This window comes from Chlamydotis macqueenii, chromosome 2, assembly GCF_036417535.1.
Source record: "Chlamydotis macqueenii isolate bChlMac1 chromosome 2, bChlMac1.mat, whole genome shotgun sequence".
NCBI lineage: Eukaryota > Metazoa > Chordata > Aves > Otidiformes > Otididae > Chlamydotis > Chlamydotis macqueenii.
Genome location: NC_141557.1, coordinates 69,463,357 through 69,486,570, shown reverse-complemented (window position 1 = coordinate 69,486,570; position 23,214 = coordinate 69,463,357). Strand labels below are relative to the sequence as shown.

The following is a 23,214-nucleotide window of genomic DNA, read 5'->3' as shown; positions in this document are numbered from 1 at the left end:
CGGGATAAAATAGGGCCGGGGCTGTTTACCCGCTCCATGGGGGTTCGCTATAAAAGGCCGCCGGGGACCGCCGCGCCAGCCAGACGCGCCGGGGCGCACCGAGCCGCCGCCTGCCCTTGCCCCGCACCCCGCAGTGCCCGGGACACGGCTCTCCGTCCGCACGCTGGCAGAGACTTTCCCCCGTTTTTTCTCTTTTATTAATTTTTTTCTTTTTTTTTTTTTTTTTTACCCTCCCACCACTTTTTTTTGCCACCTCGCCCGCTCTCCGCTGCCTGCTATGGATTACTCCCAGATGATCCTCTCGCTGCTCTTCGTGCTCTGCCCGGGGCTGCTACCGGCAGGTAGGTGCTGGTCCCCCGCCGCTCACCGCCGTCGGGGTCCGGCCCTGAGGTTTGGGGGGGTGTGGGTGATGGTGAGATGAAGGGATGCAGCCGAGTGGCAGCCGGGCTCCGTGATGCGGAGAAGGGGTTGGAAGCGCAGTTTCCGCGGGTGCTGAGCTCTTGCCGGTCCCTCCCGCAGCCCCCGGAGCCGAGGCGGGACCCTCGCCGCCCCCCGCCGCCGCCGCCCCGCGACGCGCCCGGCGCTGCTCCTGCTCCTCGCTGCTGGACGAGGAGTGCGTCTACTTCTGCCACCTCGACATCATCTGGATCAACACCCCCGAGTGAGTGAATGGACCGAGGGGGCGGGGGGAGGGGGGCTTCGGCAGCTGCTGAGCGCTGGGTTCCCCTTCAGTTGGGAAGAAAGGGGAGGAAAGGGAAAAATTAAGAACCCACCTGCAGAAATGGGAAGGGGAGGAAGGAATGGTTATTTGCACGATCTCTTCTATTGCTTCCCCCCCTCACCCCTGCCTGCTTTTCGGCCGAGTTGAGCAGCGAGTCTGTTCGCTGGGAGAAAGCAGGCAGGATTTGACCACCGAGATGGAGCAGATCGCTCCTAACAGCACTGACACACCTGCGTTCCTAAAATCTGGGCAGGAGCATTTCCTCTGGGCGCTGGGCAGCAAAGGCTGCGGGATGCTTTTCACTATGAATCAGAAGCAGACCGAATGCCAAAAGTATGATTTTGCCAGCCTGAATTTGCCTGACCGTTTTTCTCTCCGACAAGTTAGGAGGCTGGAAAGCTTGCTCTGACACAGGGTGCCTCTGCGCCGCCTCTTGCTGCTCTCTGCTGCAGATAAACGCATCCCATGTGTTAATAGGGTTATGTACAGCATCCATTCCTACGCTCTTTTCCCAAAAAGTAGTGAGCCAGAGCCTCACTGCAAACTGTGATTTGTTCTGGTGCTGGACTTCCTTGGAGCAGAGAGGATCCGTTCCTCACTTTTATTGTTCCTTTCAGTGTTGGCAGTTACCAAAGTTCAAAGAGATGAGGTTTTATTGCTTTCTGTCACACAGGGAGGCACAGCAACCTTATGAAATCACAATTAAAAGGTCATTAAGCTTGTCAGTAGCCGTGCTAATGAATACGTTGCAGGATCATCAAAAGCATTTGCATTGAAATTATGACCAATGAGGCCTTCCCAATCCCACAACCTTTAGTCATGCAATCGATCCCATTGATAAAGATTGCCCAAAATACCCCGCTCTTTTGAAGCCACGGAATTATTTGAATAACTTTCATGTTGTCTCTTTGATCGTAGGAAGACGGTTCCATATGGTCTCGGAGGCCCTTCTCGATCCAGAAGATCACTGAAGGACGTGATGCCGGAGATGCTTGCTGAACCTAGCAGCAGATGCCGATGTGCCAACCAGAAGGACAAGAAATGTCTGAACTTCTGCCAGACAGGAAAAGATCTCTGGTACGTCTATTGTTGCTACTCTTTAAGAGGCAGTGCATGTGAAAGGGATGGATTGTGGTAGACTTACTCATTTTGGCACTGGCTGAGCGAATAATCTTCCCAAAGCCTTGCCTCCTACCTGAGTGCTCACACTGCTATGATACATACTATGGTTTGGCCCAGAAAGCTCGCTTATTACATGTCTTGAGAAGTGGTTGATGAGATGCCTCACCTTGTGGAGTGCAGATTGGTTTTTTTTCTAACAGCAGCATCTTTTCACTTTTAACAGGGCTCAGTCCACAGTGGAGAAAACTTCACGTCACCGCAACAAAGCTGGCAGTTGCGTTGGATCCAAATGCATGAACCGACAGCTTGTGGACAGCAGGAAAATGAAGCGGTGAGTTTCTTCTCATCCTGTTGTAGTTCCCCGGAGCAGCAATAGAAAGCACAGTTCACCTGCCTTCAGGTCAACGTGGGCTTAGCTGGTGATTTCTGCTTGAGAATTTTGGAGGAATCTGTGAGGATGTCCTGAGGGCTTTTGCTCATGCAGTGGGTTCTTAGCTTGTGAAGACAGGGGTGTTGAGCTCTGCCTAGCATCCTCCGTTTGCTTAGAGGAAGCAGACTTAGTTACTGGCCTAAAGAAACACCAGACTTCAGAAGAGCATGAAATCATTAAACATTGGCAGAAATAAATAGAGCCTGTCATTTCAGTGTGTTCATGCACTATCTTAACTAACAGAAAATATTACATCTAACTATTCTAAAATGAAATTGAGTCAGATATTCTTAGATACTTTACTCCATTTTACTGCAGAAAAAAAAGTTATTGATCTATCCACATTTTGAATATAGTTTCTTCTGGCTGGTGTGGCTGGCTTTTTAGAAAGCAAGAGGCACATTACCTGCCTTATCTCTTACATTTTATGCAAAATTAATATGGAATGTTAGTGATGGAAATGCCTGCAAAAAAAGTTGAGGGAAGGGAAAATGAAGACTAGAATAATATTTGAGCCTTATTTAATATTTGAGATTAGGAGTAAATTTCAGGACTGCCCTTTGAGGTCCGTGCATAGTAAGTTGAGTGGCAGTAGGCAGCAGTATCACTCCACAGTGCAGTTCAGAGGTGCACGCATTGGACCTGGTGCAGCTGTGAACCCCACGGAGGGGAAAGTCTGCTTTGAAACTGAGTGTTAGTACAGCTATTTCAGCTCCAGGGTTCAGTGTTCGGCCGTATGCCCACATAAAAGTCTGGCATACAGAAGTTTGCCCGTCCAAAAGAAGACTCTTCAGTGCTCTTTTCAAAAGCAGAATAGCATTTATGGGAGCAGACAGCCTGGTGATTCTGAGTGAGACTTAGGCTCTCGAAGTCTTAAATAATTTTTGAAAATGGGGCTTGCTTACTGACTTGCTTGAAAAATGCACCCATTCATTGCAACCAGGATCAGGTTTACCTAAAAGAAACATAACAGCCAAAAAGAATAACACTAAAGACCTCTTGATTGGGTATGTGCTATTTAAGGAAGTCTGGGGCATCTATATTTGAATGAATACTTTAACTTATTTTAATGTTGGTATTTAAATTTTAAATCCAATATTTCAAGTGGCTTAAGTAAGTGTAATTCTGACAGAGGTGTGGCAATCAGCAGTTACTGAGGATCCCATGGCAGAAATGTAGGCTGAAGCTTATTTAATAAAAACCTGAATGTCTGCACACTGGAGATGCATCTTTATTTTTGTAACAATAAATGTATATTTCTTATTTTTACAGACTGGAAGCCATTGGTAACAGTATCAAAGCATCCTTCACTATTGCAAAGCTGAAGGCTGAGCTCCAGAAAGGGTGGAAGCTGAAACATAATAGGGCGAACAAAAGGCAAAGCATCTGGGAAAGCCTGAAAGCATCCTAGTGGGAAGATCACCTGAATCTTTCTCCATCACGCTTGCTGACAAAGCATGACCAAAACTCTCTCTTGACTTCTAACATTCCACAATGGTGAAGGGCCTCTGTGTCCACGTATTTGCATAGCAAAGCAATACACTGAGGAAGTCCCATATTTGGAGGTATAAAAGCGAAGGATTTCATCATTTTGGAATTCAGATGGATGGGTAGAGGGGGTGAAGGGGAATCCGCAGTAACACACATGAAAAGCCATCTTTCTGAAGAAACATTTTAGTGTTGCTTCTGGAAGGTTATCCATCAATTGAGCAGCTCTCAGTGTCGGCATCAAAAGCATCTTGCAAGGAAGACCTCACAGATGTGCTTAGAAAGGACAGAAAGCAAGATCTGAGTGGACAAACTTCAAAGCGAAAACTCTACCTTTTGATTAAAATGCAAAAATGAAAGCCACAGTGCTACTTTAATCAGGACTTACTGCATGTATACATGTCTACCTCGCGTACTGTTTGTTGCACTCCTGCTAGAGTATTTTTACACCTTGTTATTGCCTTTACTAATCAGCTGCAACCCTTTGCCTTTTTTTCAGAAGTCTAGTTTACTTGTACAGCCACAGTTATCTGAACATGGGTTAGACACTGTGGTTGTTTGCAAAGTCAAAGTCCTTTGGTTTTGGATACAAAAGGACTCTTCAACATAAAATAAAAGCTAGAGGACACTATGAGGTTTTCCATAACAAGGATATTTGGCTAACTGAAATTCTAATAATAGAGGTTGTTGTGTCTTACATGCCACCAAAAGTGCAGTGAAGTGGGGATGTATCCGAGGCTGTTGTGAGATTGTTTCAGTGCCTTGTTTGGTGGAAATGCATTGAGACAAAGGGTTGTTTTGAATTATGTCAAAAGGCTAATATTGGGTGAAAGTTTCTACCAGTGAATTTGTTCACGTTGTTGAATTTGCTGACAGGTTGAATCTTACGTGCTTTTTTTTTTTTTTTCTATTTATATTCACCCAAGTTCTTCATTATATTTACCATGTTGAATACACATTGAAGTAGGCCATATTGGTCTATGCATGTTTTATGTATTTCTGTATGAAATTGGGAAATGCTTTATGCCTATCAAGGTAAATATCTTCAGAAATAAATATTTTTAATTACTGTATTGACTTGTTTTTCATGTGTCCCATTTTTCCATATGCTATGGTTCCATGATCACAGCTGACCTAGGTGAAGTGTGTGCACATGATTACCTTTCTGCTAGATTAGACAGATCACAACACAGAAAGGTTATGCTAGGTGTGAGACAACAGATAATACTTGTTCTCGCTTCAAGCTTGCTCATCAAAATTTCATGGTGAAATTTGAATTGGCCACATGAATTTATCCAGGAGCAGCACTCTTACATGGCTGATGCCTTTTCATTCAATAGTACAAATTCTAATGTTGGATTTACTGTACCATTAAAATATTGCCAAGAAGGGGTTGGATATACATGAAGTAGAGGAGAAAATGCACACACTGGATGCTTTGTGGGCTATATTGGACTGGGCTGTGTTATGTTACTTATTACCATGCTATCCCATAAAGTCTCAGCCCAGCCCAAGGAAGCTAAAGAGGGAGACCTCAATAGAGCCTGGCACAAGCCCAGGAAAGAGCTAGAGCAAGTCAAACTTTGCATATCTCCAAACATTTCGGCCTAAAGTGGTTATAGCTGGAAAGATGCTTAAAGCAAATAAATGGATTTAATAATTTCTGTTCCTATAGGAGAAAAAAAAAAGCACAGGAGTTAGTCCATCAATAAAACCGAATGTTTTACGTTTTTCTAAAAACAAACTTTCACAAATGCAAGCTGTGTGACACTTAACACTGACAGCAGTCACCATTAAAAATTTCTGAAATTGTTCTGGATTTCTTGTCAATATTCATTTGTTTGCAGCGGTTTTCACACCCAAACACCGTAAAGCTGAATAAAGTGCATATCATGTTTCCTTCAAGCTGTTCTGATAAGTTTTGGGGCAGTAATTCAGTGGAGAGACGGCAGTGCTGGCAGCCTGGTTCTGACAGAAAAGCCTGGCCCAGGCAGCAGGAAGGAACCACGAGCCCCTGTGCTTCTGCAGGGCAGGATGGGGCCGCCGGAGCCACCCTGCATCACCCGCGCTAACTGCTCGAGATGTGCACAGATCAGTGACCTCTGTCAGGTGCGAAGAGGCCTCAGTAACGCTCCCTGGTTTTCCATTTCTTCCCCTGCTAGAGTTTGCCTTCAGCTGGGAAAATAAATGAGAAGTCGAGGTGCTGCCTCTCGCTCAGCTGAAGGGGCAGACGAGCAGATGGTGCAGGGTGCCCCTGCCAGGGAAGGGGCTGTGCACCAGCATCCCTGTCCCAGTCACTCCTGTTTTCTGTCCCGGGAGGGAACAGGAGGAGAGGAGTGATTCTGGGAGCGGAGAAGCACCACAGCAGCGCTTGCCCTGTTATTAAGGGTGGCAATCTGGATTTTGTAGGTAGCCGGGCTAAACAGTACCCTGGGTGGGCTTTAGTAGCCCAAATTCTGGACTAGCTGCTCCGGGAATTCTTGAGAGACTGTGCTAAAAATAAACCTGTTCCTTCTAGGGTTTTCTGTGCTCATGCCTGGCCTCCAAAGCTGTTTTTCATGCTCCTTTCCTTTCCCCTCCGTAAACTGATGCTGCTGCTTGCTCATGCTGCAGCTGTGTGTTGTGAAGGGCACTCACTGGCCTTTTGGGGAAGGCACAGTCCTCAGAGCCTTGCGAGGTGAAGAGAGAGCCCCACACAGCACCAATCCTGAGTGCCAATGAAAAGACGGCAAGAAGGGCGAGATGCTCCAATGCCAGGGGCTTGTAGGCTTTGGGAAGAGCAGCCGAAGCCGTTCCATGCTGGCCAGACTGCTCCAGGGGCCCGTTCGCACGTGGAAGATGCAGAAGGGGCTGTGCCCCTACCCCTGATCCTGTGCTGTTTCCCTTCTGGCATAGGAGCATAAACTGCAGCTTACCCTGGTCTGCATTAATGAGCTGGACCGAAAACCAGAATTTAACAGTCTGTTTGTCTCACTGAATAAGCAAAAGGGAACATGAAGCATTTTATCATAAGGCTGGCTCACATACAAGTACCAAGGTCTATCCCAGAGGTTTGCTCCTTTTCAAAGTGAGCTCCATGGCAGAAAGAGATTCAGTAACTCAGGCCAGAACCCCCAGCGAAAAAAGAGAGGCATGGTATGTGCTGAGATTTATGGCACTGAACACAGAGCAGTGTAAAATTATGTTCTTACTTATAATAAACGACCTGAGTGAAAAAATATTCTACCTGAAGCCAATGGAAACCTTGTGTTGACTGCAGAGGCGAGGCTGCAGAGTCAGAGCTCTCATTCTTCTGACTGGAACTACTCGCACTTTTTATTTTAAAAAGTAAACCTTTCATGGCCATGATCTGTCTCTGTTTTAAGTGAGAGATTTTTATAATCCAGGATGAAATTTGAGAAGGATGAAGGGAAGCGTATAAAGAGGGCCACCACTTTCCACAGTGGCTAGACTCTAACAGTCCCAAAATACACCTGACGTACGGCTGAAATTCCAGCTTGGATGAAGAGCAAGGAAAGACCCCGTTCCTAAGCAGTTACCAAATTGTATCTCCCTCCTCTGACTTTTCTTGGGTTTGATACGGTCATTCCTAAAATTGCAAAAAGTTTCACAGCAAAAGACAACTATTTATCTCCAAAATTAAACTTACTGTACTTATTTTTATTCAATGCTGTCTGTAATTCTTTTTTGCTCAGCTGGTTTATTTTTATTTTCTCTGGAAAAAGACTGTTTTGACTATATATCAAAACAAGGTATACAATAAAACAAAGCTTTGACATGTGAGTCAAGCTTCAAGTCAGGAAAATACTACAATGCTACTGAAATTCTTTCCATCTTATCTACATATTTCTGACCTAATTTTTCCAGAAATGGCAACTCTAATCTGTACCATGTTATCGTGAGCTGCCCTGAAATAATTCATGCAGGATGTCTTAATGTTGCCTATAGAAGTTACCAAATACCAGCCTCTTTGTCCATGTTTCCTTATACTAGGATAAATTTAGCCACCACAACACACTTCTATATTTACAAACACGGAATGAGCTGGACAAACCGCTGTTTGAATGCTATCTGATGTTTACTTTCTTCACACTCAACTGTTTGCCTCTGTGTATATAAAAACCATATCAATTTTGACTTCGTCTACATCATGGCTCTATTATTAGGTTCCTTGGGTAGAAATCCAGCTTCCATTTGCAGCCGATATCTTTATTTAATTTACTGTTCTTCCTTCGTGACCTAGGAAACAAGAGGACGGAGTTTTTGATTAATTAGAGGAGAATGCTTGGAAGCTGTGATGGTGAGTGTAAGTATGCAAAGAGACAGAGTACCACAGATAAAGTACAAAGATAGCAGCAGGATCATTTTTCCTGAGGTAAACATCATGCGAATGACATTTTGGAAACTTAGCCAGAATGGATGTTCACATCTGTCTTTATTTTATGTCTCTGATCAAATCTGAGCAGAGTGAAAAACGATAGGGAAGCCTATTTTGCTATTTCTCAATATGGTTAAACAATCGGTTGGTATGTCTTAGCGGTGTGCCTGGGACAAGTTCCTCTGCTCTGATCAGGTCAAGGAGACCTGAATTCTGCCTGAAGTCCACCGAGTCTGTTGGTCAGCCAACAATTCCCTCAGCTTTAAAGGCATCGTTTATGCCAGTGAAACAAGAGCAGAATTTGACCCAGAAAGGCTTTATTCTTTCTGATATCACCATGACGGGGGCACCAGTTTGCTGATGCTAGCACAGGGCTCCAGTGGCTCTTGCTGCTCTTGGTCTCAGTTTGGGTTGTTCTTTTTTTCCTCCTGGCAGGAATTTGCTAGTAACAAATTAGATAAATATCACTTTGGTAAGCAATGAGGCAGTTTGCCTTTTGCTCAAGAAAGCTGCGTTCAGAAATGGATGAGCCCTGTGGAGTTTGTGGTTTCATTGACCTCTCCAACTATTTTGGGAGCTGCAGAAATTGAGTTCACCAGCTGTAATTCAAGCCCATACTGTTGTTGTTGTGTTTTTCCCCCCAAGGAAATTAAAAAAAAAAAAAACAACCCTAAACCTAACTTTTTTCTAGTGAAAGGAAAAAAATGTATGTTATTTGCCAGTCAGTAGAAACAAATCCAACCTCTAGTCTGGCAAGAAGAAAGCAGCACTGTATTTTGGTCATATATGCTGGATTTACATTTTCCTCTGCTTTCTCCATCTCTTTTCATAGACAAAATTCAGCCAAGCACTTGGTGAAGTGTCCATCATGAGAAACTTGCCAGTGCTCTAAGGACTCCTTGTGCAAAAGTAGCCACACGTATTGAAGGTTTTGGTGGACCAGAGCTTCTCCTCTTTTCATCTTTCTCATCTTAATTTCAGTCCTATTGCTGCAAGAGGTCTGTTTTTCTTTTGTTTCTTATTTTCATCTTCTCTTATTTCTAACTGGAGTATAATGCAGTGATATTCACAAACTAGGCAGCAAACTCAAGTGGACAGAAAAATTGGGCAAGTGGTGCCTATCGTATTCTTATCAGAAATTTGCAGGTCTTTAAGTTGTGTATTAGCCTGTGGAAGGATTTCCAAGTAGTTGAGCCCTTGTACAGACGATTTAACCAACAACAAGGCTGAGTCCTGCAAAGAGTTAAACTCTGTGGCCATCAGCTGCTCATGAAAATGTGCAGAGACCTCTTGGGAGCTTCCAAGGATCCAAGGTGCTGCATACTTTGCAGGACCAAACTCCCTCCTCAAGGAAATAAGGACTTCTTCTGTGCTTTCTCATACCCTGAACTTGTTCATCCACTTTGGTGAGCATCCCTCAAGTAGCAGAAGCGAGCACAAAACAAGAACCATGATATTATCTGCAGGAGAGGTGCCTTCAGAGTGCCCTCTGGGTTCTTCCCTTGTGACTGTATGTCTCATCTGACCTCAAGGGAGATACTTCTTTCCTCACACATGGGATGCCCAGCACATCCATCAAGCAGCTAACTTCATTATGTAGAAAGGCAAGCAGGGATCAAAGAACTCATGCTGTTGAAAAGAGTGATTATCACTGGGCTGCACAGAGCCTATTCTGAGCAATGCTGCTGCCAGCGCACTCCTCAGGGGACAGGAGAGAGGGTGACTGCAAGACACAAGTCACGCCACCTTAGTCCCCTGGAAATGTAAACTACCCTTCCCATGCAGTGGCAGCAGCTCCCCTTTGATACGTATGGTCTCAAACCGACCCCAAAGGTTTTATCAGTATCTTACAACAGGTTTTTCTGGGAAAGCATTTCAGTTGGGAGGACTGTCCGCTCATCCCAGTTTCCCTCTTGATGGACTAAACTGGTGTCACTGGAATGAGTTTGGAGGAACAGCACTAATTTCACCAGCCCAGAGGTTTTTCAGGGCATCTGTTATGCAGATAGAGCATACAACTGTGAAATCCACAGACAGCTCTACAGAGGCTCCTTTGTCCGTATTTCTTCTATGTATTAATAAGAAGAACACTTTAATATTTTTTTCCAAAAATTGTACTCCCCCATCTTCTAAAATCTTGTGGCTTTTTCTGAGGACTTGGCCTGCTGTTTTTCCTCCTGGGTCTCTGCTAACCATTACATCACTCTCGGTACACATCCAGCCGGACTCTTTGCAGCAATGTGTTTCCCAGTGGCTTCCAAACAATGTACATTAGGGCAGCTAATTGAATTTTACTTCACCTCAAGTCTACTTCAGCGTAAGCACAAGGATGCCTTTCACCTGGCTGAGAAGCAAAGTGCCTGTGAGTGCCGTTCTTTGTCCTGAATTGGCAGTGGATTGGATTGCTGGTTCTGATGTTGACCCTCTAGGCAAAGTCAGAAACCTGGCTGGATATTACTATACAGTAAAACTTTATTCTTTGAACAAACCACTTTCTGCTGAGTCATTATTTTTCTCCACAAATATTTCTATAAATGTCTATACATGCACAGGGGTCAACTTCCTAAGAAAACTACAGTCTTTCCTTCCCCACCCCTTTATTTTTCTTCTTTCAAGCATTTCTGTGCTGTTCCTGTGACCAAACAGAGCTTTTGTGAGCTGCTTCTGTACGAAGATGTGATCGTAGCGGTTTTTTCAGCCTGTGATCCGTGAACATCTGAAGAGCCATGAGACATGTTCAAGGCATGCAAGTTCATTTGTGCTGTAAAACAACCTGCATCAGTGAAATTCCTGGAACAGTTTTCGCTTCCACTGAAAATCTTTTGGTGGTCCACATTGCAAATAAGTTAGACCTCTGTCTTAGAGAGAGAAAGCAGGTTTGAAAAAAAAGTTCCAAAATTAAGTTGTCAGCATAGGAAAGCACAGAACTGAGTCCAGCCACATAGCAAATAAGAAAGATGCTGTTCTGATAAAAAAGTATGTGACTGTACAACTACATTTTCAGGTATTGCAAAGTGTGTGTGCAACAGGGTACAGTGGGAAAAACTTGACGCATTTAGTGACTCTCCACGTGTACTTCTAAGTGTGGAAATGTGCACACATGTAATGTAATGTAATGTAATGCAATGAAGGACTTTCTGATGTTGTATAACACATTTTGGATCCGCTTCCCACTGTCAGAAAACTCCAGACTCAAGGGGCTCTCTGCTTCAATGTCTGTCTTTTTTATCCCCGTTTAGCAGAGCTCTGGTCAGCATCGTCAACTTCTGCAGGTGCCCTTGCAAAAGGTGCTTTGCAAAGGGTGCAGCTTTTCACTGTTAGGCAGAATGATTGCTTTTGCCTGGACTTCTGGTCTGTTCAAATAAGCCCATGTTGTTTACATGGATTTTTTTTTTTTTTACTATGAAGTCTACAAGGAGAAAGACTATATTTGCCCTCAATTTTCCCTCTCTGGACAGCCCAGTTGGAGAGCTGTGAATGGTTTATAGGCTAATTAAAAACAGACCACAGGTTTTGGTTGTTTTTTTTTTTTTTTCCTTCTTTTGCTGCATTCCAGTGTGTTTAGCTGCTCTGCAGGGATTTGACAGGGGCATTGTTAAGGAGATAAAGGACCTCTGGCTTGGGTGACATTAGTGTGCTAAGAGATCCCTTCTTTTCACCTGACAGCCTAACCAAATTGGATCAGGTATCGGAAAGACTGACAAAACATTGGAGGACATGAAATATTTAGCAAATGACTGACCTGCACATCCTACCTGGCTCTGACTACCGTAACAACTTTGCAGGGGAGCTGATGCAGAACTGCCCTTCTCTCTCCACTGACAAGCTCAAACAGCTGATAAATTACCAGAACTAATTGTTGCCCTGACAAGTCTTTGATCCCTGAAAGAGTCAATTTATAAATGATGAGCTCCTTTTACATGCCACTGCTGATGGAGCTGTTGAAATAGTTATAAAATCAGTAATCCCTGCGGTTTGGGGATCCTTTAGTTTTCTCCCATTTATTCAGGAGACAGCTCAAAGTGTCTGCAAATGCTCATTTCCATCTCTTCCCAGCACTCTGCCCAGAAAAAGTCAGGCATTGCCACAGAAGTGAGGCTTGGTAAGGAGAGGGAGTGAGCATCTGAAAAGCAGGCTAGTCCAGATGAACTCAGCAGGAAGCAGGACGGTCTCCAGGTTGTACTCTCAGCCACCTGGAATGGTCTCTCCAGGAAGAGAAAATTGTCAAAAATAAGGGCAGGAAGGCAAGGTGGGAAAATTTTGCATTATAAGCAGCACCATGTGGAACAGTAGTGTCTACAGGGTGGCAATGGAACAGAAATCCCGTTTATGACTCCTAGGGTCCCGCCTCTGCAAGGAGCCCAGCTGGCCTGTTCCCCCATGGCATACGGCCTCTCCCAGAGGCAGAAGTCCCAGCAGTCTTCTGGCACATCTTCACCTGTGGCCATCTGGTTATGGTACAGCAAAGTGCCAAGAGCTGCGACGAGAAATTCTGCTACAGGCTTGTCTGCATGTGTCTTTAAGTGGCCAGAGTCCACCAGTGGCCAGTGTCCAGCAATGATTGTACTTTCTGGTTTTGTTGAGTGCAAACCTCACTTCACCTATCTGAAGGACCAAGACAATATTTAGCCAAGTAGAGTCCCTATGGGGGGAATGTCATGTGCTGAATTTGGTCCTAGACCTGTATTGCAAGAGTGTATTGTGACCACTACATGATGGAGAACCCAATGAAACTTCATCCTTGGGCTGTTTGAGCAGGTTGCTAGCTTTCTTGCAAAAGACCCCTTTACAAAGCGGTCAGGATACTCCAGAGGTCATGTTTCTCTTACACAGTCACTGTATGGCTTCAATTTTATCTTTTTTTGTGTGTGTGTGGAAAAAACTATACCTAATTATAGAACGATACTTCAGTTAAGAGGAGATCTAAGAAAGCTGTGTCCTCAGCTCTCATAAGTCAGCATAGCATCAATGATTAGAGCTCACTGGACCGCTAGCAAGAGGCACCAGCAAAGCAGAAATTGTCCTGCCATTCAACAGAGCTTCCCTAAGCAAGAGGCTTCTGCAAGGCCTGCAGGTGTGAGAGGGACAATGGCCACCACCAGTGGTGGCCATGCAGAAAGAGGGGTAGTGTTTCGTTTCAACTGGAAGGAAAATTTATCTAAATTCTGGTGGGCACCTTCACAGCAATGACTGTCATCTTTCAACAGGAGACCGAAAGGGTGATGCTCACTGCTCAGCACCCATGATTACGAGCACTTGGCCCAGCTCACAGGGAGTGTCAGCACCACTACTGGGGTTATCTGGGCCCATTTTCCTTGGGCCATTAGAAACAAAGGACAACTTAGAAGAATAGTGTAATAATAGCACTTGGATTTGAAGGAAAGTCCTTGGCCTGCTCTTGCTGGTGTTTGCTCATTTTCCAGTTGTGATAACAAAACAGGAGCACTCCAACAGGGCCTGGCTTACTCCTGGGAATGAAGTTTGCAGACCAAGAGCCGGCATCATTACCACTCCCCAATTTTTCAAAACACAGCCTAGAAGCCATGAGTCTGCTTTGTATCTGGAAACTTTATTTGCACGCAATCCTGTCTTTCAGTACAATCACTTTTCCTGTGCCTGATTATTCTGACGAGAGAGAGCTCATTAGAAAAATGGAACACCACAACCCAAGTGCATGCATGAGGCTGGAACAATAGGAGGTGCTGACTGATGCTTCGCTTTCTGTTCTCCCCTGAAAGCTTGTACAGAAATGTGAGGTTTTGTAATGTGGTTCAGCATGTTTGCTCCAAAGCTGCCTGGGGCCTGGCCACCAAGGCTTGTCCTCACCACAGGAAGAAGAGGTGTTCTCTAAGAGTGAAATTCCAAATTCCCCTCTGGTGTCCTCTGAACTGAGGAACACTTGAACTGAATCACAACATCTGTTACAGAAAGAAATAACTGAGGTGCTATTAGCTGTAACTGTCACTAACTGAGCGAAGGAAATGGCACGTGCACACAGCTTATACAGGGAGATCCTGCTCTTGTCCAGCCTAGTTCTCCACTGTCTTACCAACCTTGGAAATTCTCACAGCCTGGGTAGTGTGCAGGGAGAGTATTCTTCAGGCTACAAGGCCTTAGGCCTAAGGAAATAAACGTGAAAAAGTTCCTTAATTAATATTGAGTGGAGTTAGATGCAATGTGCAGTCTTCCACTGGAGGGAGAACTGAAACTTTTTGCAAAGTGAAAAAGGGTTTGGGGATGACTTTTTATCACCAGCTTGTGCAGTAAACTGACAGGAAGCTTGTCTAAGTTGACAGCCCCAGAGGAAAGGAGGGATCTGCCTCAAAAATATGGTTTCTGAACCTAGGTCTGGAGAACAGCCTTACTCACTGTGCACTCTAGGGAACTACATCTTGAAGAGGCAAGAGAGAGCTTCTATAGGTATGTAGGGGACAAAAGAAAGTCCAGGGAAAATGTAGGCCCCCTCCAAAAGGAAGGGGTGTCCTGGTTACCCGGGACATGGAGAAGGCTGAGGTACTCAATGACTTTTTTGCCTCAGTCTTCACCGATAAGGGCTCTTGTCCCACCACTCAAGCTGTAGAAGGCGCAAGCAGGGACTGCGAGGATGAAGAACCGCCCACTGTACTCGAAGAGCAGGTTCAGGATCATCTGGGGAACTTAAAGGTGCACAAGTCCATGGGACCTGATGAGATCCATCCTGAGGGAACTGGCAGATGAAGTTGCCAAGCCACTGGCCATCATATTTGAGAAATCATGGCGGTCTGCTGAGGTCCCCGATGACTGGAAGAGAGGGAACATAACCCCAATTTTTAAAAAGGGGAACAAGGAAGACCTGGGTAACTACAGGCCGGTCAGCCTCACCTCTGTGCCTGGCAAGATTATGGAGCAGATCCTCCTGGAAACTATGCTAAGGCACATGGGAAATAAAGAGGAGATTGGTGACAGCTAACACTGCTTCACCAAGGGCAAATTGTGCCTGACTAATTTGGTGGCTTTCTATGACAGGATTACGGCGTTGGTGGATAAGGGAAGAGCAACTGACGTCATCTGCCTGGACTGTGCAAAGCATTTGACACTGTCCCACATGACATCCTTGTCTCTAAACTGCAGAGAGATGGGTTTGATGGACGGACCACTCGGTGGATAAGGAGTTGGCTGGATGGCCGCACTCAGAGAGTGGTGGTTAACGGCTCAATGTCCATGTGGAGACCGGTCACAAGTGGCGTCCCTCAGGGCTCTGTGTTGGGCCCGGCCCTGTTCAACATCTTTGTCGGCGACATGGACAGTGGGATAGAGCGCACCCTCAGCAAGTTTGCCGATGACACCAAGTTGTGTGGTGCTGTCGACACGCTGGAAGGGAGGGATGCCATCCAGAGGGACCTTGACAGGCTGGAGAGGTGGGCCTGTGCCAACCTCATGAAGTTCAACCAGGCCAAGTGCAAGGTCCTGCACCTGGGTCATGGCAATCCCAAGCACAGGTACAGGCTGAGCGGGGAATGGATGGAGAGCAGCCCTGAGGAGAAGGACTTGGGAGTGCTGGTGGATGAGAAGCTTAACATGAGCAGGCAATGCGCCCTTGCGGCCCAGAAGGCCAACCGCATCCTGGGCTGCATCAAGAGAAGCGCGGCCAGCAGGTCGAGGGAGGTGATTCTCCCCCTCTACTCTGCCCTGGTGAGACCCCACCTGGAGTACTGTGTCCAGTTCTGGAGCCCCCAACACAAAAAGGACATGGACCAGTTGGAGAAGGTCCAAAGGAGGGCCACGAAGATGATAAAAGGGCTGGAGCACCTCTCCTATGAGGACAGGCTGAGAGAGTTGGGGCTGTTCAGCCTGGAGAAGAGGAGGCTCTGGGGAGACCTGATAGCGGTCTTCCAATACCTCAAGGGGGCCTACAAGAAAGATGGGGAAAGGCTGTTCAGTAGGGCCTGTTGCGATAGGACAAGGAGTAATGGTTTTAAAATAGAGGGGTGTAGATTTAGATCTGATATTAGGAAAAAATTTTTTACAATGAGGGTTGTAGAACACTGGAACAGGTTGCCCAGAAAGGTGGTGGAAGCCCCATCCCTGGAAACGTTCAAGGCCAGGCTGGATGAGGCTCTGAGCAACCTGATCTAGTTGGGGATGTCCCTGCTCCTTGCAGGGGGGTTGGACTAGATGACCTTTGAAGGTCCCTTCCAACTCTAACCATTCTATGATTCTATGATTCTATGAGAAGTAGGAACAACACAAGAGTGAAACAAGACTGAAGAGACAGTCTGTACAGCTTCTTGTTGCAAGTTACTTTCTGATCCTAAGTGTCCCATGAGACTCAACTGCCTTCCAAAACAGGAAGGGTAACAAGAATGCACTGAGATGAGCAGAGTAGGGTGATCAGCTCAAAGTCCTCAGCCTGGTATTAATTTAGTGGCAATTCAATACTGAGCAATTTATTCTCAGGATGCTATTCAATCCTGCAGTACCAGTATGCTTCCCAGCTGAGCAAAGGGTTTAGAAGCAGATACATTTTCAGATTACTTAGCATCCAGTAAAGCAATGAGGGTGGAGCAAAGGGGAGGTACAGCCAGCCTAATTTTAGGATAAATGGTTAAGTGCAAAGAGTCTAAGGGATCTTCTCCAAGGAAATGAGATTTCTCCCAAGACATTATGCCATGTGTATAAGACAAAAGAGGTGGGTATGGGCCAGGAGGACAGACTTATATAGAGAGGCCAGAAATAAGACAGTGGGGTAAATGTGCAGGAAGGAACTACTGGCAATGCCGAGAGACAGTGGGAAAAAAACTGCCTAGTTTAATTTACATAGCTGACTGATGCCCATGAACTGAGAGGAGTTTTCCTCTGGAGGCGTCTGGCTTTCTCCCTTGACTTTGTGAAGGAGCCTATGGAGGGCTGGCAATCACAGGGATGAAATTAGGACCACATCCACCTTGTTGTCATGAAGTAGCATTTAAGGGGTACAACTATATTAAACAGAAGGAGATGATTTTGGGCCCACTGTATTCAGTACCCAATTTTCTTATGGGAAGTATGGATTTCCCACAAAAGAATAGCACGGCAGCTATTTATCAATTGTTTTCCCATAGATAAATAATAATCTTCCAATATGTTCCAAGAGGAAAGCAAGAGCAAGACGCACTGTGTAACACCTATGCAGTAAACTGAAGATGTGGTGAAGAAAATACCATAAAGAAAGCTCTTGGCAGGAGAAACTCATCTTCTTGAGCTGGCTGAAGAGAATTTGATTCCCATGAACTGTTGAATGAGGCTAGCTCCTGCAGCCTGGCCTACCACCCTCACATAGCTAGGCTGACTCAAGAGGAAGAGATGCCTAGTTTTGATTATCATACTGAGGTAAAAAAAAAAAAAAAAAAAAGTTCGTTCTACATCCTCTTTTCTGACTTAGTCAGCTATTTGGAGAGCCTGTGACACCCAGATGTTATTAACATCATATGCTTCCAGGACAATCCTTCATTGGGAAATCTGCCTTGAAAAAAGAGGAAAGGTAAAATAATTAAAGGACATGGTTCAAAAATGAAATTATTGGAAAATGGTAATTTCAGTGTGGTTAGAAAGGATGTAGAAACAACACTGAAATTGTTTCTTTCAATAGCATCAGAGTACATGCCAGGATCTCACTGAAGATCAGTTCTCACAGTACTCACTTTCAGTTTGAGGAAACCTTGTGAAGGTGTGCCATGTGTGACTACAACCAAAAAGTCAGATGATTTAGACAGCACTGGCATTCCTTGATAGAACTACTTTCAGACCTGTTTCTCAATGTGAGTCTGGCTGATAAGAAAGTTGAAGTCAGGATGGGTTAGCTGAAGTTTCCAGAGTGATATCAAACATGAGGACCAAGCAGGTCTGGGCCCACCACACTCTGCCCTGAAATATCTAAGTGACATCAGTGAACAGTGATGCTAGCTTTGAGCCAGGTGGTTACTCAGTGAAACCTGATGAAGAGAATTTCATTGCTGAAGACAGAGAACAAAGTGTGAGATGGGGCCACCTTGATTTGAATCGATTTCTCGTTAATGTTTGACAGAGGGTATTGCCAGCTGCTGAAAAAAAACTATTGTAATGCAAAAAAGTGTTCTCCTTAGGTCTCTAATATTCATATATGAGGTGTGTGTCCTACTAGTACTTTGGGTAAACTGAAATGTTGTTTTACTCTTCACTGGATGAGATGATCAAGATACACATAACTTCTAAATTGAACTTGACCTTTCACTGCAGATGAAAACACAGGAGAGGACAATAGTTTATCTCCTGTGCTCTTATAAACAAGTGCACATAAGCTTTTGTTGACTTGTCTCCTAATCCAGAGACTTGTATAGAGCTGCAAAGAAGGAGCAAGCTTAACTTATCTCCTATTTGTTTAATGAGCAGTTGACCTGGTAGAGATGCTGCCCTCAAGTTCACAGGGACTCGTGTTTGTGTTTTGCAGCATTGCAATGACACAAAGAGGTCTGTTGCGGTACAGGGAACTGTGTTACTCATTGTTGGTGGTTGTTGTTGAAAAGGTTGAAGCGATGCCTGTAGACTTGAATGAGGAATAACAGTAAGGAGGGCATTTGCTAGAAGTAAGTTTTCTGGTCAAGCATCATCTTCTAGAACCTCCCAGGTTAGTGGTGGCACTAACACTGAAAGCAACAGAACGTGGTTAGAGGAATAAAAAATATGGTCAGTATCCCTGTCCAGACAACCCAATTTCCAAAATGTTTACTACTACAGGAAAGAGCAGAAGAGAAAGGTAGACACAGAGGACATCAGAGTTACACGCTAAGATATTTTATATAAGGAAAACATTTTTTACAATGAGGGTGGTGGAACACTGGAACAGGTTGCCCAGAGAGGTGGTGGATGCCCCATCCCTGGAAACATTCAAGGCCAGGTTGGATGAGGCTCTGAGCAACGTGATCCAGTTGGAGATGTCCCTGCTCCTTGCAGGGGCATTGGTCTAGATGACCTTTAAAGGTCCTTTCCAACCCAAACTATTCTATGATTCTATACCAGACGTACTACAAGAAGTCCAAGGTACTAGAGATATATACTGGCTGTAAATAATGGTACTAAGGCATCACATTGCACAGAAAATATATCAGCCTGGAAATCTTGCAGGAAGTAAATTTCTTCTGAGGTTCACAGTAAGGTCTAGTCCTAACCATCTGGTAGACAACAAACGATTAGCTGAAAGCCAGAGATGCAAAGTCTGCAGTGTCTTAAGCAAGCCCTGACCCTTTTGTACTCCTCAAGTGACATTGACTTCAGTGGGACTTTGACCTGTGCCAAAAAGTATCAGAGATGACTTTTCATAGGGGCTTCAACATGCCATTGAATTAGGGTGCAGAGTCATGGGGAGAGCTAGACAGACCCAGTTTATAGCTCCCAGTGGAATGCACAATTGCTAAGAACTTATGTCACTCTTCCAGCTGCTGATACCAACCTTTCCACACTTGTCTGAGTAATGCTAGTGTTTCTTCAATGTTGATACTTCTCTGTTTCTCAGTTTATCGATTTACCTTTCAAGAACTTAATTTTGCTAACACGTTCATAACAGTTTGCCATTGAGTTCCAGATATTAACTAGTGACAGGGATAGTCAGTTAAATTGAATGGGAGACAGTCTTCAGTCTTGGCTCTTAAATGCTTGCAGTGACACCTTAAAATATATATAACCATTTTTTTCTGGTAATATTTCTGTTTAAAAGTCTGATTCAGACTAATTTGTTTGGGAAATTTGGTTTCAAGCTCACATTCCTCCTCCAGGGTTTCACTGGGTTGCATCACAAAAGATACATTTCATTATGTAATTTTTGCATTCAAACCTAGATGAAAACTGATGTGCAAAGCTGAGTGAACTGAAATGCTTCTATGTTGCTTCTCCAACACGATGCTATTATAGGAAAGAGAGAACTGGTGAGAAATGGATGCTATCATAAAAGAAAGATTTCAGTACCACAGCCCTTAATTTGGAACAAAGTAATGCTGACATAAGACATAAAAATACTTTCCATTGTGAATCAGGTGCCTTGGCCAAGTCTGGAAAGATCTGAAATCTTTTTCTCTTTATATTTGAAAATGAAAAAATGTACTGCTATCAGGACTTGACATAAAAATAGCGGCATTTTATTTAATGTGTCAACACTTGCTTCTTTTACAGCCCTGCAGTATCCTGAATCTGTTTTTTCTGACTTGCTAACTAAGTTTCCAGTGCAAATGAGTTACAACTCAAGAACTTGATATTCAAGGTTGCTAAAATTTTGCTATTTTGTGGTATATAAATGTACCATCTGTTCTTCCTAATAAGTAGCTATTTTAAATTTATATTTCATATGATTTCTGCTGTTCTTTGACTAAAAGCCTAGGAAACAGCTTGCTAAACTCCGACGCACTAGACAGAAATATCTTCAAAAGAATTTTGGTGTATGTTTCCCTCCAAATACAGGGGTATTCGTCACCTTGAGTTCTTCATAATGTATGTTGTTTAGCAGATACTCACATATTCACAAGGTGCAGAACTTATTTCAACGGTTTATTTAACAGAGATGGTGCATGATTTTAAAACAAAATACTTTTTATTAGATATTGGATTCTTTGGGAAATAAAAAGGATACATCAATATTTGGTTTCCAAAATATTTTTTTTTTATTTTTTTGATGAAAAGGAAGAAATAGACATTTTTCTTTCAGGAACTTCCCCTAAGTCATTTGTTTCCTCTGTATTCTTTTGCTAGTATTTTCCTGCTTTTTCAGTAGTGAAATAGTTAAATGTGGGGAGAGGGAAAGAGGAATTACAGTTGAGAACAGAGAAGGGAGAAAAGTTTCATTCCTGCTTTGTTGCTAAAAATAGGCCAGTCTGTTACAATGATCCTCTCCTTTGTTGCAATTACTGGTGTAGCAACAGCACGCTTTTAGAGAACTAGCAGGAAAAAGTCACCCTATTGCTACCCTGCCTCAAGGACTCTACTCCTATTTTAGGTTGTCTTGATAATTTTGCTTAAGTAGATCAGAGAGACTTGGGAAGTTTGATTTGGAATAGCTATGCAAAGCTCAGCTTTCTGAAGACCTCAGTTTTCTCTCCCCTACTGCAGTCTTCATCCTGTGCCTTGCACATCTGTTAGGGATACAGGCAGCAAAAGCATGACAGCTGGAGTCCAGCTTGAGAAACGCTCTTGTCTAGAGGCCCTCAGGGATGCCCACAACTGGCAGGAGCTGCAGGCAGCCCACTACACCAGCGGTGGGACCTGCTGAGGTCACTCTTCAGGAACATCAGAGGACTGGGAGGTGCATGGAGGAATAAATCAACAGAGAATCGAAGAAGTGAAGTGAGGATTCAATGTACCCATCTGCTGATAAGAGTTGCAGTGTCAATGGGAACTGGAGATGAGACACTTAGGAAAGTTAGGGCATGGAGCATCTATCACTCTTTCTCCAGCTTGCCTGGAATATGTCATTTCCTACTCAGCCTGTCATTTCACAGCTGTGACTTTTTCATCATATTCTTTTCAGAAGAAAAGAGGTCCGGCCCCTAAAGAACACTTACCACAGTCCAGCACCGAACACCCCCCTCTAGCTGGTCTCCCTCTCTTCCAGCTGTCCATCTCTTGGTTTTAATGAACTGAAGCCATAACAAAGTCTGGACAACACAAGGGCAATTCAGTACTGGTTTTCTTTCAACAGCGCTAATTCCTCTGGCCTTTACAGGGGCATTGAACCAGAAACACACCTTAAATGAGTAGAGGGTAAAACAACCCAAACAAACAAGTAGGGGAAACAAACTGGAAGGTTAAAGAAAAGATAACCTGTGCTTGTTCTTGGGAAAGTAGAGTGTTTTCTTCCAGCTCAATTCACCTCATGGCCAGCCAGGTCAGGACTGCTGGTACTGGGCAGCTCACTTATGAAAACAAATATTCCCCTGTTGGATAAATTGCCACACTGCTGATATTCAATGTCTTTTCAGGTTTTAAGGTTCTCCAGACCAAGTAAAAATCAGCCAGGCTAATTAGGATTTGCAAATCTTTTGTCCTGATTGTGTTTTGTGCACCAACGTACATGTAAGAAAGCAGGACCTCCAAGGGGGGGAAGGGCATGCAAGAGAGAGAAAAGAGTGTGTGAATGTGCAACAAGCAAATGAATGTTGTGTATGTAAGAGACAGAGAGAGGCCAAGGAGCCTTTTCTTATCATTGAAGATGTATTAGAAGATGTCTTCTTTTTAAGAAAATGACCAGAATGACACATGATAAAGAAATAAGGATAACGGGGCATTTCATTTATATAACTCATTTCACTGAGCTATACAAACCATGTTGTCTGTGCATGACTTAGTCTGGAAATGATGAAGAGAGATAGCAGATAAGAGCACAAATCAGCAGCTTCCGCAAAGTGATACACAGAGCTGTAGATTTCCTTCCCAGCTGGAAGTCAGGCGTGCCAAGAGACTGTGTGTGCAAGAGGAGCTGCTGTCTTACCTGGAGGAAAAACACCAAGCACAGCATGGGCTGAGATTTAGCAGCAGCAGCAGGGCACTGCCTGCCTGTGTGCAGCAGCTCCCACCAAATCCAAAGCTGAGCAGAAGCGGGGAGCTAAAAGCTGACATCTCTTATAGACACCAGTCACAAAATACAGTGACTCACAGCTGATTGCTGGCCCTGCTGGGTGTTGTTCACAATCTGGCAAGCCTTTGGCAGTCCTGTGGCATGTTGCTTGCTACTGCAGGGTACCCATAATTTTTTTTTGCACAAGAAGTGACTCAATGTTAAGAGATGCCTCTATAATGTGTAGGAAATAAAGTGAGTTATTGTCCTTGCCTGAGATCATCAGCCCAGTTTACGTAGTCTGATGAAGAGCTATTGGGTTAACAGTTTAATTCTTTCTCAGTTCAGCTTGGACCTGATGTAGTACCATGTAAGGAAATTATTTCCACTGTTGGGTTCCCATGGTACTTTTTCTTGCCAAAAGAGGACTCTTCTGGATATACAGGCACAGATTATTGTACATAGATCAACTCCTTTTTTTTTGAAAATACCACAACCCTTCACTGGCGATAAAAATCTATGAGCTCACCTATGGACTTCTT

At 44.2% G+C, this 23,214-nt stretch overlaps 1 protein-coding gene across 1 annotated transcript; it reads left to right on the top strand.

Moving 5' to 3' along the window:
• The first annotated feature begins 216 nt into the window (after positions 1–216).
• EDN1 (endothelin 1) lies at positions 217–4,834 on the top strand. The gene is made up of 5 exons (XM_086741851.1): positions 217–341; positions 520–661; positions 1,640–1,798; positions 2,067–2,174; positions 3,546–4,834. Exons 1-5 carry the CDS (start codon positions 278–280, stop codon positions 3,682–3,684), a joined length of 612 nt encoding a protein of 203 aa, XP_086597977.1. The 5' UTR covers positions 217–277; the 3' UTR covers positions 3,685–4,834.
• Positions 4,835–23,214: the final 18,380 nt, after the last annotated feature.

Excerpts from the sequence above, each read along its gene's own strand:
- EDN1 (XM_086741851.1), top strand. The coding sequence starts at position 278 with ATGGATTACTCCCAGATGATCCTCTCGCTGCTCTTCGTGCTCTGCCCG. Across the intron at positions 342-519 it reads CCCGGGGCTGCTACCGGCAG|CCCCCGGAGCCGAGGCGGGA; the intron begins GTAGGTGCTGGT and ends TCCCTCCCGCAG. Across the intron at positions 1,799-2,066 it reads CAGACAGGAAAAGATCTCTG|GGCTCAGTCCACAGTGGAGA; the intron begins GTACGTCTATTG and ends CACTTTTAACAG.